This window comes from Vulpes lagopus, chromosome 17 (genome assembly GCF_018345385.1).
Source record: "Vulpes lagopus strain Blue_001 chromosome 17, ASM1834538v1, whole genome shotgun sequence".
Classification (NCBI taxonomy): domain Eukaryota; kingdom Metazoa; phylum Chordata; class Mammalia; order Carnivora; family Canidae; genus Vulpes; species Vulpes lagopus.
The window spans coordinates 38222181-38242190 of NC_054840.1; the positions used below are offsets into that span (position 1 = coordinate 38222181).

Consider the following 20010-nt stretch of genomic DNA (forward strand, 5'->3'; position numbering starts at 1 on the left):
TTCCAAACAGGTATGTTCTGCTTGAAGAAAGATTGTCACTGTGTAGGCGGATGATCTGTAAACAGGGTAGATGTCTCAGCAACGCCAGCCCATCTTTGTTAGGAGTGGGGGATGTGGGCTGGGAGCCTGGCAGCGTTTATGCTAATCACAGTGCTCCCAGTGAAAGCAGCATGTCTCCCTAAGCGATGCATCACCTTTCCGAGCATCCAGAGCACCGAAGAGCAATTTATTGTAACTGCACATGCTTCTTATGTTGACTGTATACTTACTGAAAGTCACAATTACCAGGTGAATCTTGAGGAACTGTATCACCCAATCAGATGTATATATATTTATATATACGGCATATATACAAATGAGACATATGTGTAAATCCTGTATGTGTGTAAGAGACACATGTATTACATAGGTAGGCATGTGCATACGTTTCAAAAGGTTTTTTTTTCTTTTCTTTTTAAAGGTTTTATTTATTTACTTTGAGAGAGAGTGCAATAAGCATGAGCAAGGAGAAGAGTAGAAGCAGAGGGAGAGAGAGAATCTCAAGCTGACTCCATGCTGAGCTCCCACAACACCCAGATCATGACCTGAACCAAAATCAAGAATCAGACACCCAACCAAATGAGCCCACACGGGCACCCCCAGATTATATAAGTTTAAATAAATATATAGACATGCTATTATAGTCATATTTATATGTAAATATGTAGATGTCATATCTATAAATATGTAGACATAAATACACACAGATGTATGTGAATATATGTTAATATATCTACTGTATGCTACGTAATACAGTGCATGGATAAATTAAAGTGTATTTATTATGCGTATATTTACACAATGTGACTATTTTCAACTGAATTCCATGGAAAACTTGCTGGGGACACCTCAATTAAACAAAACAAGACTAAAACTTCCTGCACAGAACCTACACAGGTTGTGTTTCTAACCTAAAAAGTCTTCAATTTTTGCAGCAATTATATAAATTCAGGTCTATAGTGTGCTGCATGCATTAACTCAAGAATTCCAAATAATGGCACTTTGGGAGAAGATGTCCAAGATCCCTCCCTCCCCCCACATGCCACCAGGTTCCCAGGCAGGATGGTGTCCAGTTGGCTTCTCCCCACCATCTGGAGTTGGCCAATCTCCTTGCACAGGGGGATGACATGGCTAGTGGGACCCCAGAACAGCAGGAAGGACAATCTACAGAGTCCTGGATGTCCATCAAAACTCTCCCACTACATAGCAAACTAATTCTAGGAACTTGGTGTTAAAAGTACTGAAATGAGATCACGAGCAAGAAAAGTCTGAGAAGCATACGCTGCAACAGGTGCCTGAGGCCAACCAGGCCCTCTGCCCTGGGGACAGCAGTGCCTTTCCCAAAGGGCACGGAGGATACACTGACCCCAGACATGCAACTCTTGTCAGAGCAAGGGAGAATTGCCCGTTTATGATTCAAATACTATTTGTTTAAAACACATTTACATAATTCTTTTTTTTTACATTTACATAATTCTTAAGCCCATTTCTGTAATGGTGCTCCAAAAAGAATTAAATATGACCCATTTTATAATAAAAAGTTTTAAAATACATAATACGATGTTTCCTCCCCCCTTTAATGCATGAAATGTTTGAGTCATTGTGGGTAAAGTCACCTGCTTTCTCCAAATGAGCTGAAAATTTTATAAATACGATTGAACTCAAACCTCACAAAGAATTGGCAGCCCGAGTACCTCCTTTGTCTTCTAAATGGGCCCAAATCAAAGATCTGGTGACATTTTCTTGACCTGGTTCCCTGAACTGTCAGTTTAATGGACAACACGTGACATGGTGCCCGTGTGGGTCTGAGCAATAGCAGGGAAACAAAAGGAAAAGTGTCATCTCCCTCCTGCCCTGCTCGGAAGCCAGCTGAGGAATGTCCCCATCACAGCGGCAAGTGGCCCAGCAAGCAGCGCCCCCGCGCCCGCGCCCGGCACCCCCGCTCTGCATGCGCTGCAGTATACGGAGCAGCGAAGCCACTGTTCTCAGGCTGGAGGGAAAAATGAGATCAGTCAACATGGTTGGCATTTTTCTCATTTCTGAGATGTCACACTTTGCATTATTCTTTTGATTTTGGGGAGAAGGGAAACTTTGTAATTCTGGTGCAGTTGTCATAATACAACTGCACAAACAAAAAATATGAAGAAGCTGAATTCTTATTTCTAAGCTCACAGCTCCTATGGAAAGCCTGAATTAGGCTCCCCCAAACAGATGTTAGAGCTGTCCCTCTTGATCCACGAGTATGCCTTACAGACCTCTGGGGGATGTCTGAAACCACGGGCAGTACCAAGTCCTCTATGTACTATGATTTTTCCTCGACAGACATACCTATGATCAAGTGGATTTTGTAAATTAGGCACAGGGAGAGGTGACAACAGCAAATAATGAGAGAACAGTTAATGCACTGTAGTGAATGTTTTTTTTTTTTTTTTTTTTTTTGTGAATGTTTTGTGAATGTGGTCTCTCCCTCCCTCCAGACGTCTTATGTACTGTATTCACCCTTCTGTGAGTGATGTGAGATAAGATGCCTACGTGATGAGGGATGCGAGGTGAATGATGCAGACATCGTCACGTAGTGTTACAGTACTACTGACCTTCTGACGTGACATCAAACAGAGAGGATCATCTGCCTTTGGACCATGGACTTGCGGTTGACCATGGATAATGGAAACTTCAAGAGGCAACACCGCGGATAAGAGGATTGCTTCTAGGTAAGCTGACTCTGTGAAAATGTTTTCGGATTTGTACTCTTGAACTGTCAGAGAAATTTGGGTTGTCTGAATTGTGAATTCAGGGGCTGGCCCTTGGGCAGGTGGTGTCTGGCCTGACCGCTCCTTTTCGTAGGAAGGGCCTTGCTTCCCTCTCTTCTGTGTCCTTAGTGCTGAGCTCAGGCCTCTCACAGACGGCCACTATGTCAGGGGCTATTCTAAGAAGGTAACAGAGAAGCTAAGTAAAAAAAAGGAACTAGTGAAAGAGGATGAAGAGCCGGATGTCCTGTTGCTCTCCCTACCCATGGACCATCCCACCAGGCTGCTTAGGCTGATGCCTCTGTAACCCATCACATCATTTTATGCGCATGAACTTCTACCTCACACGGTTCTGTGACAAAACCGAATTCCATTTCAACTGAGCACAGGTTGTTCAAAAGTGTATATGGGTCTATCAATACACTTAATGCAACTTAAAATAACACGCGATCTCTCCTTAGAGGGCTGGCACTTGACATTCATCTTCATCTGTGTTAACATATTCCTCTTAAAAAAAATGCCATCTACAAATGCAGTTCGAATCAACTTGTAACTACTGAGATTTGCCGTTGGTTTTAACCCATTAAAACTAGGAACATGTGAAATTTGATGGTCTGACTTTAGACAATAATACTTGTTTTGCTCATTTGCCTTCTGTGTCACAGAGGACCCAGCTGAGGGTGTAATGACGGACGCCTTCTGTCAATCAAGTGTATGTTACCTAATGGAATGAAAGATGCTCTTTCCTATTTGTTTCTGATTTTCACTTGCCTAATTTCTAAGCACCAAACAACCAATGGTCACAGCTTAAGGCAAAGCATGGGTCAGTTTTGATTTAGCAGAAGCAATTTTTCACTCCAAGCAGTAAAGATCTGCTAGGAATAGGCTACCACACTAATTCTTATAAAATTATTGACTCAGGGATTCCTGGGTGGCGCAGCGGTTTAGCGCCTGCCTTTGGCCCAGGGCGTCATCCTGGAGACCCGGGATCGAATCCCACATGGGGCTCCCAGTGCATGGAGCCTGCTTCTCCCTCTGCCTCTCTCTCTGTGACTATCATAAAAAAAAAAAAAAAATATATTGACTCAAAGACTATCAGCAGGAGAAGGCTACATAAATAATCAGATGTTTTCCTTAAATACATAAGGGACCCAGGAGACTGATGGTCCAAAGAGGGGAAGAAAATCGTTATTTTTTAAAAAGTCCATGAAATGAATAAATATGATCTAGAGGAAGCACAAAAATCATTTGAAAGGGACCGTGTAAAAGTTGCCAAAGCATTCAGCATTTGGAGAAATACAGTAGGTATTCTTAACCATGTCAGTATCTGGCAATCTCTGGAGAAATTTTTGGTTGTTTTTGGTTGTCATGAGAGGGTGAGAGGGATTATTAGCACCTAGTGGGTATCTGGGGACACTGCTACACATCCACAACAAGCAGGACAGACCCCACAACTAAAAATGATCTGCCCCTAGACATTGAGAGGAGCAGGGTGAGGAGCGCCTAGGTGGTGCAGTCAGTTGAGTGAGCAACTCTTGGTTTTGGCTCAGGTTGTGATCTTGGGGTCATGAGATTGAGCCTCGTGTTGGGCACTGTGCTCAGGACTGAGACTGCTTGAGTTTCTCTCTCTTCCTCTCCCACCTCGGCTCTCTTTCTCTCTCTCTCTCTCTCTAAAATAAATAAATAAATAAATATTTATTTAAAAAGAGGGGGCATGGTGAGAAACCCTGAATTAATAATGTTCACCACCCAAGTTCAGGTCTCATGTGCTTGGTCACACATCAAAACACTGGGGTTACACTTTCAACAGAGGCTGTGTCCTGGGTTCAACAAGAAACCATCAGGCCCAGCTCCCAGCAGAGGGCCATGGATTGCATATTGAAAATGCAGCATGACAGCGAAAATACAAATGGCTATTGGTAACTGGTGTAATGTGGGGGTGCAGCAGGAGCAGGAAATCCTGCAGAAAAAGATACAAATCCCAGGCAGTAACTAGGGAAGGCAAAGGGGTAGTGCAGGCAAGATGAAACCAGGGGAATTCCTGAGATGAGGCCCCTTGTAAGGGTAGGAAGGCACAGCCCCCCACACGTCCAGGTTACACCCATGCTAAGAGACAGGCACTGAGGTAGGTGTCCACCAAGTTTGTTGCTGGGTTTCCCCAAACTGAAGTGTGCTGACTGGCATGCTCACAGACCCAGAAGAAAGAAGACAAGGAAGAGCTAAAGCCAGAGGGAAAAAAAAGAAAAGAAAAGGAAAGGAAAGAAAAGAAAAGAAAAGAAAAGAAAAGAAAAGAAAAGAAAAGAAAAGAAAAGAAAAGAAAAGAAAAGAAAAGAAAAGAAAAGAAAAGAAAAGAAAAGAAAAGAAAAGAAAAGAAAAGAAAAGAAAAGAAAAAGATAAAGACAAGAAGAAGGAGAGGAAAAACAAGAAGGAGGAGGCATAGCCACAGACCCTGGAAGGCACCTATGATGCTGGGCAAAGGGGATGATGAGGGCATTGGAACCATGGAAACAAAGGTCAATGCTTTCTGCTGGTAGAAGGAAACAGTCTTTGCCCCCAGCACCCTGGGCAGTCCTGCCTCTCCACATCACAGTCAGGCCATCTTATCTGAGGAACTCCCTGTGCTCTGGTGAGCAGCGGGCAATGCATCTGGTGTAGCAAGACATGAAAACATTCCAGGGAGGAAAAGCAAACCATATAAAAAGCACCTTTTCAGACAGAGTTTTACACATAATTTCTCCAAACTCAGTAATAATTCATTAGTTACTTATCATTTATTTTGTGGGGCATTTTAAGAGACAATTTTCCTGGGTTTTGTAACCTGGGTTATCTTTACATCTTCTTGTGTCTCTGATGATTTATCTCAGAAGCATTTTCTGAGGTTAAAGATCTCCCAGTAAATTGCCTTCATCAATTTCTGCCTTTTTTTCCCTTTCTTTGTATCCAAGTGTTTTCCCTGGCTAAGACTGCATTTTCTTTCCTTCTTCCCAGGTTCTTTACTCGGTTTTGAAAAACCCAATAACTAAGTGTGCTGACATCTGCCTCCATGTCTGACTCTCAAAATTGTTCAGTTAAAAGAAAAACGGGCAATGAAATTGGATGAAATAAAGCATTTAATGTCTTTCACAAACAACAGAGGATCACTCGCTCCATAGGCTAGATTTCCCCCAAGCTCTTGGCTCTGGGATCACATGTGCATGGGGAGCCTTACTTGCTACTCTCTGGGTATCTGCTTTCTTGTATGACCCAAGTTGTGATTCATATTGGAAAGGCCCATGCTCCAATACAGTAGGACCATCCCTCTCAAGACAAGACCTGATGAGCCTATGTACCAGCCGCAAAGGAATTTCCTCAAGATGATCCAGTATCACTTTCTCAGAACCAGATTTCCCTGGATGGTGGAATTCTGCTTCTATGGAGCCAGCCATACATGTGGAAGCAGGTCTACCCTATTCACAGTTGCTCAGGAAATGCATTTCCAACCTTAGCTATAAACTACTCTTTCTTTAGGAACTTGGGGATGATTTTCATACAGGAAGGGAGGGGGTGGAGGAGAGAGAGAGAGAGAAAGAAAGAGAGAGGGAGTTTATTTTATAGATATTTTAAGATTGATTATAAAGAAAGCTCATCATTTTAGATATAGTTTTACTATTTTTTAAATTGAAATTCAATTTGCCAACATATAGTACATCATTAGTTTCAGATGTAGTGTTCAGGAACTCATCAGTTGTGTATAACACCCAGTGCTCATCCCATCATGTGCCCTCCTTAGTGCCCGACACCCAGTTACCCCATTCCTCCACCCACTTTCCCTCCAGCGACCCTTTGTTTCCCAGAGTTAAGAGTCTCTCATGGTTTGTCTCCCTCTCTAATTTTTCCCATTCAGTTTCCCTCCTTCCCTCATGGTCCCTTTCACTATTTCGTATATTCCACATATGAGTGAAACCATATGATAATTGTCTTTCTTTGACTGACTTATTTCATTCAGCACAATACCCTCCAGTTCCATCCACGTTGATATAAATGATAGGTGTGCATCCTTTCTGATGGCTGAGTAATATCCCATTATATATAGACCACATCTTCTTTATCCATCATCTGTCAAAGAACATCGTGGCTCCTTCCACAGTTTGGCTATTGTGGACATCGCTGCTATGAACATTGGGGTGCAGGTATCTCGTCATTTCACTACACATCTATCTACTAATCATATTGTCACTTTATAGAATCAGCCCTAAGATATGATTGGGGGAAATTAAAATGTTATCTTTAAAAATCAGGCCCATATTTCCAAATGATATCATAGCCAACTGATTCTCTATCTTAGCCTAATGATTAATAGTGCAAATCAGATCTGCTATTGCATTCTGAATCCTTTTTGCAAACTGTGGTTAATCTTGATTTAATGTTAAAACCTTGAGAACCTACTTGTACATGTATTTTAAATCTTACTTTGTTTACCTTTTTCAATTTACAAGGCACCATCATCAGGAATATATAGTCCTGTCAAACAGCAGTGACTACACATACCTGCATGCTCCTTACCTTGGATTTACCCTTACTGTAACAGGCCTTCTTGGTGGCTTCATCACACTCCCACTCCACAGCCTGTAGGAAACACCAAAATATGGCAGTGACTTAATATGGTTTTAATTGAATAAGAGGGGGAAAAAATAAGGCATAGGTACTTAGAGTAGGAAATGTGGGCATAATATGGCATCAAAGTTTTCATACTAACAGAATTTACATAAAATTTATGAAATTCACTCATAGGGGCTTATATTTAGCTTTGAAATCAAAGCATTTTCAAGGACTTGTCCCCTAAGCATCTGTACTAAGCACAGTGTGATATTGAGATCACTGTAAGAAAGGTACATGCAAGGAGTTGGTGGCTACTGTGCTAATTACTGAAAGTATCACTTCAGTGAAATCACAGGATAGATCCATAGGATCTATCCAGCATGCTGGAAAGAAAAGCCATGGAACAAAATGATGTAAATACTCATTTAGACATTTGTATTTTCTGTTAATAGAATGTCTATCAATATTCAAAGATAATGGAGCAAGGATGATTTTGTATATTCTTACTCCCAAGATCCATATATAAATGATGAACAGTCAATCAGAGAAATAACTCATGCAAAGAGCACATCTACTACTTCATCCAATATCAAGAATTCTCAAAAAAAAAAAAAAAAAAAAAAAAAAAGAATTCTCACATGTTAGGAGCTCTGACTAAATAGAGCCACAACTCTCGAGCATGTTTTCCCAAACTTTCCAAATCTAACTCATAGTGATCAAGTTGATGTGCACTGTTTCACATATGCAGCTGCCTCACATAGTGGAATCTGTGATTAGCTGAGATAGTATACAGCCCTTACTTCATAGGAAGAAATGATGATGACTGCAAATATTAACGATCTATATGCTGAGATTGTGAATTACTTCTTTGAGCAAATTTAAGAAACTGAGTTATCTTTTTTATTATTGCATGGAATGTGGATTTATGTTTCAGCTTATTATTAGAGCTAGATTTCCACAGAATTTAGGATTTCTGGAGGACCAGTTAAATCATTATGAGTGATTTAAAAAAAAAATTTTTTTTTTAGAGAGAAAGCCTGAGCAGGGGAAGGGGGTGGGCAGAGAGACAATCATAAGTAGGCTCCAAGCTCAGCGTGGAGTCTGATGTGAGGCTCAGTCTCACAACCCTGAGATCATTACTTGAGCCAAAATCAAAAGTTGGATGCTTAACCAACTAGGCACCCCATTATCAGAAAAAGTAAGTAGGGGGCAATTTTTTTGTGAATTTGAACTAGTGTTAAATAATAAACTAAACTAAACTAAAAATAAGCTACTGTCAAATAATATGAAGGAGAAAAATGGCTTCACTCTTACTTCTAGGAAGATACTATTCTCTTAAGTTTAGAGAATTACAAAGTAATGGTGCATCATAATCTAGTATTGACTGTCCTCCAAAGAATGTTACATAATAGAGATTAAAACACAAAGCACTGTATCTTGTATAACTTATCTTCCTTGGCAAACATGAGTCCATAAGAAAAGTATTCTAAAGAGAACCACTTCCTTCCCTGTCTTTCAAACAGAAACAATATAACTGCTTTCCCCGGGGGTAGACTTAGAGATTTTTATCAGTGTCAACATTTGATAAGAGAATTTGTTAATTTTCTGTGATGTCTTCCTGTTCATAATGTTTAATGGCAGCAATAAAATCACAGCTAGTCAACATCTGATGCAAACAAATGACTTGAATTCTGTGCAAGGATGACAAATACTTTCATGAAAAGGGATGACACCTCCAGAGCAGACATAAGGGCTTCACGTGTAGTGGCAGATCTATGTGTCCCCCAGGGGGTTAAAATAAGTGCATTACTATTATTCCAAATGGACCTTTCCTTTCTTAGGTCTCTTTATAAAACTCACTTTGCTATTTGTATTTAAACAAAGATATCCATATTTTGCCTTACTGAAACTAAGAACAGAATTGATACACTATGATATGGTCTTTTACAAAGTTGACCCACTTGCAACTCTGACTTACCATCACCAGGAGGATGTGGTTATATAATTGCAAGGATGACCACAAAGTAAAAAAGATTTAAATAAAGAGGTATTCACAGGGGCTCTTGTTAGCCCAGTGATTTTACTGAAAGTTAAATAGTAATTCCCTTTTCAGTCAATTTAAGATCTATGAGGAGCACGGTTAGACCCAAGGCAGCAAGAATATTTATCAAATGCCATCAAAATTGTTCATCAAAGCATTCTGTCGAAATGGCAGACAAACAGTCTTCCCAGTCTGCCTGATACCCAAGTAGCCTGTGCGTTTTCAGATAAACAGAGGCCAAGGATTGGATGGGGAAAGTAATAGAAAAAAGAATATAAGTTTTCAAAAATATTGCATTACTTTATCCAGTTTAACAAGAAAGAGCACCTGCACACACAAGTTTATTAGACCAACAGAAAATAGGACGAATCTTACAGATACTTCTGAAGAGTTATTAAAAGAAGCAAAGTTACTTCTGAGGCATTTTTATTACAGTATAACCGGCTTTCCAGTAATATTCAAATCCCGAATTAATTGAAGACCAAGACTGTACGCCTTTTCTGTTGATTCAATTCCTGCCTGAAGAGAGGACAGGATAGACAAGATTTATACTAGAAATGGACTGAACTACCTATTGCAGGGCTGGACAAATATTACTGGATCACAGATTCTGATCACAAAACGTATCACAGAATGCAGGGGGGAAAACACGTCTTTCCCAGATTGGGCTAAAATCAGATGTTCCTGTTAATCCTATAGAGTCTTTCTATTCTCTCAGTACACTGGACTTTACTCATTTGACCACATCACAACTATAGGAGGGAATAAAAAATAATAATAACACTTTCATTAGAAAGAAATACGAGTATCAGCAAAATCTTCCTGTACCAGAGTTTATTTCTCAGTTACTCCCTCTGTTTGGAATTTTATTATGTTTTAACCTGGTCATAACTTTCTTTATTCCACAAGATTTGTTCTAATCAATTAAATTTCTTTTAATCAAGTCTCCTTGCTGTATTCTCACAGGAGATTCATTGTTCTTCTTTCATGCATCATAATTTTGGAACAAATCCCACTACTGATTTGTGAAGCCGTCTTTCCAGTTGACTACCTTTTAAGACACTTTTCTATCTACACAAACCTATCTTTATGACAGTCAAAACAAATGCGAAGGCATTAACATTCTACATCTCAGATCTCAGTACAGCACTCATGATCTTATTTCCTGAGTCTTTGCGTTCTTTTTGAAATCTAATTTTTATCACTTCTTGTCTTTTTCTATTGTGCAGTAGCCATGTAGAGAAAAAAAATCTCAATTCTCTATTTTGCATTTAACCTTCATTATACTTTTTGGCAGCAGACATGTAGCAGTAATTTTGTGGTTACTTGGCTATCCAAAGACTATCCACAGTAGGCAAAGATGGGGAAGCATCTATATCTTAAGAGACATGAGGAATCCCATTTATGGAACCTTTTTTTTGTTTTGTTTTGTCTGTAAACACATACCGGTAACATCTGTGCTCTTCAACTACTTACAGAAGCTTTGCTTTACACATATGCTCATTCTCTCTCTCATGTCATACATGGTGAAGTATCTACCTATCAAGTGCAAGACACTACACTACATAATTTTGGTGGTACAACATCATAATTTTTTTGGTACAACATCATCAGCTTTCCAGAAGTCACAGTGCTATAGACAGATGGAAAAGGAAATAGAGTAGGTTCACAGAAAGTCATTTCATATCTGCAGAAACCCTAGGGATGTAAGGAAGCGTGACACAGTACATACCTCACCATCATGCACATACACATGCTCAAGTTGTGATAAACGGAGCTCTGATCTCAGGAGTAAATCAAACGTGGGAAAGAAATAAGGTTGGTTCTTTGTACGTACGTGTTACATACATTTAAATCCACAGTTCTCAGAAGTATATAAACAAAGCTGCGTATTATCACATTCCGCAGCGAGAGGAGTTAATTAGACAGGGACCAGCAAAGGCAGATACTTTTCATAAAAATGAAGAGAACAACATTCTAGGCAGATGGGCCACTACTCTTTCAGCAGATGGCTTTGCTAATTAGATACTGGCAAAAGATAACATTAAAAAAACTAGTTTAATTACACAGTGCCAAAAATTAACAACCACCTGAGGGCTTCTTCTTCTTCTTTTTTTTCTTTTGACATCACATTCATATTCTTCTGTTATGTATTTCTGTGAAATGCTGGAGAATGTTAAATCATGGTGGCAACTGTAAACAAATTGCCAGGGAATGTACATACCCCTGTACAAGACAAGCAAAACACAAATGAGTTGGAACTTGAAATAACTGATTTTTATGTAACGTCAATAAAGTGTTAATCCAGTTATCCTTAAGCATGGACATGTCCGCGAATTACCTTTAGTGGCCGCACATGGCAGGATCAAAACACGTGGAATCTGAGATGGAAATGGTGGGCATTGAAAGGCACAGAGAGGTAAAGAGTTTAGTCAGTTCGGAGGGATTTGTTCTACATTCCTCTGCCTTTACTTTGTAGCGTCTATTGTATATTTGCTTTCAATATCAATTTGCAGTACATTTGCCTTCATGTTCATGGCAAATATAGAAGTCCGCTTCATTGATACTGGTGACTTCCGAATCAGAGAACTACATGGGAATGTTAGTCCTATTACCCAACAACTAGTTTTTGATTCTCATGACACTGACATCATCCACAATTACATAGAAATCCCATAAAAATGTGTTATACTACCATTTTAAAAATCCTTATATGAAAGTCCGAGATCTTCCACATCCGAATATCAAATCAGACTTACTTTGATAGCTACTCACTCGAGTTCCCAAATTGTTAAATGTTTGTTGGACCTTTTGTTTTTTGGTGGATCTTTTTAAGATTTTATTTATTTATTTCAGGGAGAGAGAGAGAGAGAGAGAGAGAGAGAGAAAATGGGGGGGGGGGCAGAAGGAGAGGGAGAAGAAGACTCAGTGCTGAGCACAGACCCCTAAGATCATGACCTGAGCGGAAATCAAGGGTCAGATGTTTAACTAACTGAGTCACCCAGGCACCCTCTTTGGATCTTTTTAAATTGAGCATTGCTTTTTAATCGAATAGACAGTATATTAGATTCCTAGAGCTGTCATAACAGAGTACCATAGACTGGGTGGCTTTAAACAGTAGAACCTTACTCCCTCACAGTTCCCAAGGCTAGAAGTCTGAAACCAAAGTGCCAGCCAAGTTAATCCTTCAGGAGTCCCTAGGAGAGTCTGCCCCCTGCCCCCCATCCCAGCCTCTCGTGGAGGCCAGCATCCTTGGTGTTTGAGGGCTTCTGGAAGCATCACTCCAGCCTCTGCCTCCATTTGTCCAAATGTTCTCTTCTTATAAGGGCTCCGGTCTTTGACTAAGGCCCACTCTATGCTAAGAAAACCTCATTTAGCTTATTGCACATGTAAACACTCTATCTCCAGATAAGGTCACCTTCTGAGAATCTGGGGGACACGAATTTTGAAAGGATACCATTCAACCAGGTACAGAGAGTGTATATAAAAGTAACAGTTGGAGATTGACAACTGCTAGTACACAAATGAGGGTCATTGCTTCACCAGAAATCAGCTGCCAAGTCTTAGGCAAAATACTGACAATTTACAAAACTCTTACATCATGCTGACCACAGAGCTGGGTGCTTTCTATACATTTTCTAAGTCTCTTTATAATTTTATGCAGGGGATTAACATTACTCTAATATTCTGGATGAGGACACTGGCTAACTGAATTACCAAAAAGCCATAAAAATAGTAATTGGGACATTGAGATTTGAACTTGGTAACTTGGACTGAAGCCTGTGCTCTCCAGCTACTGAAATTGTTAAAGAAAGTGACCCTCATTTCTGATTGTCACACTTTCTTTGTCCCACGGTTTAGAAAGATACATGTCTACATCACAAATTTGTGCACACCTAAATTCAGAGCTGCTGGCATTCAGTAAATATTAATTAATCACAAAAGACTTCGATTCTGGGGTAGTTCGGTAGCTCAGTTAAGCTTCTGTCTTCAGCTCAAGTCATGACCCCATGGTCCTGGATGGAGCCCCACATCTGGCCCCTGCTCAGTGGGGAGTCTTCTTCTCCCTCTCCATATGCCCACCCCCACTTGTACTCCCTCTCTCTCACTCACTTGCTCACTATATCAAATAAAATATATTTTTTAAAAAAGACTTTGATTCCTTTGTAATGAGTGTACTCATATTTAAAGTTTCCGGACTGATCCTAGTATTGATCTTAAGTGGGATGGGACATGATTCACTAATGAAACTCTAGGTTCAAAAATTATATGATCAAGATATAATATAAGATGGGGTGCCTGGGTGGCTCAGTGGTGCCTCTGTCTCTCATAAATAAATAAAAAATCTTTTAAAAAAATGATGCTATTAACAGAAGTGGTACCGGAAGGTAAGCCTAGTACCAAAAGCTGCTTTGGGTTTCTTTCTTGACAATGATGTGAGGCCTTGCAAATATATATATATATATATATATATATATATATATATATATATATATATGAATGAATAGCATATTGGCATGGGATGATTTGTAAGATACAGAGCAACTCTAGGGACAAACAACTTGCTATATAATAAAAGTTGTCCTGGAAATGTCTTTGCAAGGATAACATTGTAGCATGGCTTTGACCAAAACAATCCTATGTACAGCACTTGACGACTAGCAATCATATTCTAAAGCCATTGGGAAAAGTGAAGAGAGACATCTGTGGCCCAAATACAGAAATGAGCCATATAATGAAATTTCTTTTGGAAATGTGGTCAAATGGTTCAAAGGGAATTTATCACACAAGCAATATGAAGGACCAAGGTATTTATTTTGAGACAACATGAAACAGATGTAGAAAAAGATTCCAGCAATCATAACTTGAACATAAATGAAGATGCAGACACATGATAATTCTTATATAAGTTACATGCCACTTATGACTTTTGTGTGTTAGCTTTCTCTTGCTAGAATTGTAAGGTCACCTAATGTCACAGTCATTCAGTTTTGGTCTCATTATTGTATGTTCTGGCTGAAACCTAATGAAGACATTCCACTTAAACTGTCAGCTTAACAGCCAATATAGATTTATTTATTTAGTTTTAAAGATGTTATTTATTTATTCATGAGAGACACGAAGAGAGAGAGAGGAAGAGACACAGGCAGAGGGAGAAGCAGGCTCCATGCAGGGAGCCCGATGTGGGACTCGATCCCGGATCCTGGGATCATGCCCCGGGCTGAAGGCAGACACTAAACCACTGAGCTACCCAGGCGTCCCGCCAATAGAGATTTAAATAGATGAGTGTTTGTTTTTAGTTTTTCCATCAATATTTTCTTTCTGTTTTTTTTTTTTTTTCTGAAACTGGCTTCATGAAAACAAACAACACTTTATACCTGATTACTTTTCTCTGCAGTTCTGCGTTAGAATATGTGCACTAGATTCACTGGAGTACACAGAAAGCCCAGATTATAGATGCTTACTGGGGACTTATTTTATATCCACTGAGCCAACCACTCAGAATTTATTTACTATTCACATTATGATGCTGGTTTCCTGAGATGCATCCTACCACTACCAAGATTGACTTTACTTCCAGTTTCAGAACATATCGATCTAGTTGCCAAATCTCAGGATATACTGAAAACCCTTTTTATGAGCCTTATTCAGCATTATTTCCATAAATTTTTGTTTGCAGCTGAGAAAAATGAACATTAAAATTTGTCTTCTGGTGTACATTTGGGCAGTTACATTTCTTTCTTATTTTATTTTATTTTTATTTACTTATTTATTTATTTATGATAGTCACAGAGAGAGAGAGAGAGGCAGAGACACAGGCAGAGGGAGAAGCAGGCTCCATGCACCGGGAGCCCAACGTGGGACTCGATCCCGGGTCTCCAGGATCGCGCCCTGGGCCAAAGACAGGCGCTAAACCGCTGCGCCACCCAGGGATCCCTCTTTCTTATTTTAAAGAAAATGTGAAACCGGATGATATACTTCTGTTCAAGAAACATTACTTATAATATGATTGCAATGTTAAATGAGAACTTAATGAACATTATTGATATATTCATTTCCAGTTAATATTTAATATTCTCATGATTTTATGAATATCTGCTGCAACTTATTAAATCAAATACTTTATCATTAAACAATACTTTTTGAGTTTGCCATTTATTTCCTCAAACATTTGTCTCTCTTCTCTAGTCTAAAGAGCTTACTTACCAGAGGTAAGTCCTAAAATGTTATCACAACTATTACTAAAATCTTAGATGAGAAAGACCTCTATCCAGCAAAGAACCTCAGAAGTATTTCATGTCTGAGAATGAGAGGTGAGTTTTTTTATTTAAGATTTTATTTATTTATTTATTTGAGGGGGAAGCAGAAGAAGAGAGAGAATCGCAGGCAGACTCCATGCTGAGCACGGAGTCTGACGTGGGGCTCGATCTCATGACCCTGAGATCATAACCTGAGCCAAAATCAAGAGTCAGACCCTCCACTGAATGAGCCCCTCAGGCAGCCAAGAGCAGGTGGATTTTGGGTACACGTGATGTCTAAGATATTTTGTTTGAAAATGGAAAATTTTTGGTATAATTTTACAAGAAATTGTGGTGAACATCCCTCATGCTCCCCCTCCCCCATTTGGTCCATTCTCCATAGCTTTACTGCTATCCCAATCAGCGGGAATTGGCAATTCACTGCCAAACGCTGTAACTTTACCCAACTTCCTATGAGGGAACTGGGTTCTATGGCTCTGGCCGCACCCAGAAACACACATTTGTGCACGTCAGGGTGAGACTGTGGTAGACTGATAACAGCCCCACAAAAGATCGCCACATCCTATGCCCTGGAGTCTGCGGATGGTACCTTGAATGGGGAAAAAAGGACTTGCAGACGTGACCGCATTAAAGATCTGGAGATGGGGAAATTACCCTGGATTATTCGGGCAGCTCCCAAATACAATCGAACATACCCTGAAGAGGATGGCAGAGAGGGGTCTGCACACACAGAGGAGAAGGCAGAGCGGCCCTGAGGCAGAGACTGGAGTGATGCAGCCACAAGTCAAGGAAGGCCAGCAGCCGCCAGGATCTAGAGGAGGCAGGGAACAGATTCTCCCCTAGAGCCTCCACAGGGAGCATGGCCTATGAGACACCTCGGTCTTAGTGCCATAAAACTTATCTTGGACTCCTGGCCTCTGGAACTGTGAGAGAATGAAGTTCTGCTGTTTCCAGTCCCCATGTTTGTGCTAATTTGTCACAGCAGTGATAGAAAAATAATAGAGGCATATGTATACATGAACTACACACATGCACACACACCCACACGTACAGATGATCTTCATGCAAGAAGGTGGATAAATTCATCTTCATGTTTCTGCCAAATATCTGAGTCAGTCCCTATAAATAGGAAAGATGCATCCCTGATCCCAAAGAGTTTCTGGGGAGTTCATGCTGCAGTTTGGGGAGTACTGAAGGGGAACACAGATATAGATAAGCATGAATGAAGGGCAGGTCCCAAGGAGGCAATGCTTGGGCTGGATGTGAAGAGACTGACCAGTGAATGAGGAGATTCAGGGGTGGGCATTCATGACAAGCAAGGAAAGCAGCCAGTGCAAAGCCCGGAATGGTAAGAAAGTATATTTGTGTGAGGAACTGAAAGTTGCTAAGGTGGGGAACAGAGAGGGATATGGCTTTACAGGCTGGCATATAGTTAAAGACAGGACTCACGAGCTATGCCCCTGAGTTCAGAGTTTTCATGAGCCAAGAAAAGCCAAGGGTCAGATAGTAAACAAGATGCCAGCACAGTGAGATGAGTAACTGAGAGAGACGTCTGGGGCTGCTTGGGCCTCGGGGGCGGGTGGTGGGTGAACGGGACTCTGGTGTAGAGGTTGTGGCAGGCAACCAGCAGGCAGATGCTGATACAAGCAGGGACCAAAGGATGGGCAACGCCCTCCCTAGTGGGAACAGCACTACCTATGGTCAAAGTAGACGTTGAAGTGAGGGGATGCCACATACTCGACCCAGCTTGACAGTGGGTGGATATCAGTTGGCCAAGTCTGTCTAATATATAACAGAAAAGTCAGTCCCACCCACTCCGGTGGCTGGACTGGGCACCATGCATGATTCTGGACTGCCTTCCGGATCCCCAGAAGTAACTCTAGTCTTAGAAAAGTAACACTACCTTTACCATGCTGCCTGAAGAAAAACTCAACAGGATAATAAATGGATTTCCCGAATAGCAAAGTAGTTCATCCCCACCCCCCACCCCGTGCGCACACACACACATCCATAGGCTATTTGGATCACCATACTTTTGAATTAAATACATGTTTAGTTCATTGGTAATAAATTCTGGTTTTACAAAACTACCTGAAAAAAAATCACCCAAACAAATCATATTAATTACATGATTAATCAAATTAATTACATGAGAGGTACGAGAAATTCATACTAGTTCAGTACAGGAACTTCACTTTTAAAGTCATATGATCATGACTGACTTGCTTGGAATTCTGTGTCCCGAGTCAAGCAAATGTGATTAAATAAAAAACAGAAATGCAAAATGAGGGAAAACTCATAACCTTTGACATATAGGACATTTAGCAAAGAAGTTGAAATTAATAAGTGGAAGGAAACAAGAAAAATGGAAAAGAAGAAAAATTAAGTTTTTCATATCTTTTAGGCTTACACTTCTCTTAGATTTTTTTACATGTGTGGAAAATTCAGAAAGAAATATGCTATTAAAAATGTAATATTTATGCTGCTTCCAAACCAGCCACATTCAGAATTAATGTGAGAGTTTCAGGTATATTAGGGTCTCCATTATAATTCTCAATATCAACAGAGGAAATTTAATGCTACTTTGAGTCTGTGATTTTCCAAGTACTGACTGGATGAATTCCCAGGTGCCCATCCTTTGGATCCACATAGTGAGTTCAAAGAGACCCAATAGATAAACCTGTACTGTAGAAAGCTCTGGCTCACTCTGGAGTTGACACAATGTTTCAGGCATAAGTGGCAAACAGAGCAGCAAGGTAACAGCAGAGACCAGAAAATCAGACAACATGTGACAGTAAAATACCCTAAAAGAGCGCCAGCAAGATATATCAGGGAAAATATCCTGGAGGTCCTGATGGGGATGATGTCTGCTACTTTTCTGCCCAACACTACACACATTCACCTCCCAACAGCCATGAAACACAGGCACTACTATCAGATTCACCCTACACAGCAGGTGGCAGAAGAAGTAACTCGCCAAATGTCACCAAGCTATTAAGTGGATGACGCAGGTCATCCAGCTTCAGCATCCATTTGTCTTAAACCATGTGCTCTGACCTCATCTTTCAGGGAGTGCAATGCAAGGACCTCCCAGATTTCTAATTCCTTCTTGTCTCACCAAGGTCCACCGAAAGACTGAGTTGGCTTGCTTTGAACTTGTCAGAAGAAATAACACGTTGCTTTCTCTTTGTAATAAATGGGAAAAGGGCTTTAGTGGGGAAATGAGAAATAAAAGAGTTTGAACAGACGATGCTTCTTCACTTTGTCATTACGGAGATTTTGACGGTTCCATTGTAGATTTCATATGAACCCATTCGTTTGGACATTTTTGGCTGGCAACCCCTCCTACCCTGAGTTCTGAAAGGACATAGACGAAAGTAAATTTAATTGAAAATAGCTTATCATTCTGCAATGCTGTGGAATTATCCAAACCAACATGAAATTATATCAGAAGCAAGACAAAGATCATGTATGAGCAATAAGTGTGCATACAATCCCATCTTCCAGGACATTACGCTGGGGTAAAGATTATTAAACTACCTACAGAGTAATTCACACTGGGTTATATTCCCAAAGTGAGTCTATGTATTGGATTCGGGAGAATAAAGGAAACACTATCCCACGGAGATACCAGGCAGGTTGAGTTGAAAAGCACCACGGTCAACAAGAGTCCAGGGTCCTGGATATGGCATGAAGGACCTACATTATGCAGGCATAGCCAGGAAAACACACTTGAATTTCTAATCTGAGCTTCTAAGGTTCTATGACCCTCCCACTCCTGTGAAAAGTGGGTTGTTACCTCCCCATGTGTAACATGGAGGTCAACCTCCTTCTCTCATAGCACAGAGCAAGGGAACTCTGAGGAGGTAATAGACCATCCAAGAAGTACCACAAGGTCCCAGAGAGATAAAGACAAGGGACACTCCTGGGTTCTTATCCTGGGGGGAGCTAGCCTGCCTTTTCTCCAGATCTCTATTCCCCAACCCCAAACAGTTGCACCATGCCCACTGCTGTCTTCTTACTGCAGGAGCCAGCCTTTCAGAGTCTCCCTATATGGTCTCAAGAATGGCAAGAGCACCACTAATAAACAGGGAAGCCAAGCATTCTCCCCAGAGCCATTACATAGGCTGCATAGAAGCACTGTGCTTTCAATTTAATATTTTCTAGGACAATCATGCCCTAAGAGTGCTAATGTCTCTGAGATAAATCATGCTAACAGAGTTATCCTCACTTCCTAAGGCCTACAGGTCTGGTTAGGCTGAATATTAAGAGGAGTAGATTTTTTTCTTTGTTTTTATAAATAAGATAACTTTTCCCTATACATATATATATGTGCTCTCAAGGG

General features: G+C 40.4%; 1 protein-coding gene across 3 annotated transcripts in view; it reads right to left on the minus strand.

The window, feature by feature from the left end:
• Positions 1–20010, minus strand: part of SEMA5A (semaphorin 5A) — a 488460-nt gene that overhangs the window by 176571 nt on the left and 291879 nt on the right. For all 3 annotated transcript variants that reach the window (XM_041731983.1, XM_041731984.1, XM_041731985.1), the window contains one exon: positions 7329–7391. In XM_041731983.1, coding sequence (XP_041587917.1) covers positions 7329–7391 — 63 coding nt within the window. The remainder of the gene's footprint in view (positions 1–7328; positions 7392–20010) is intronic.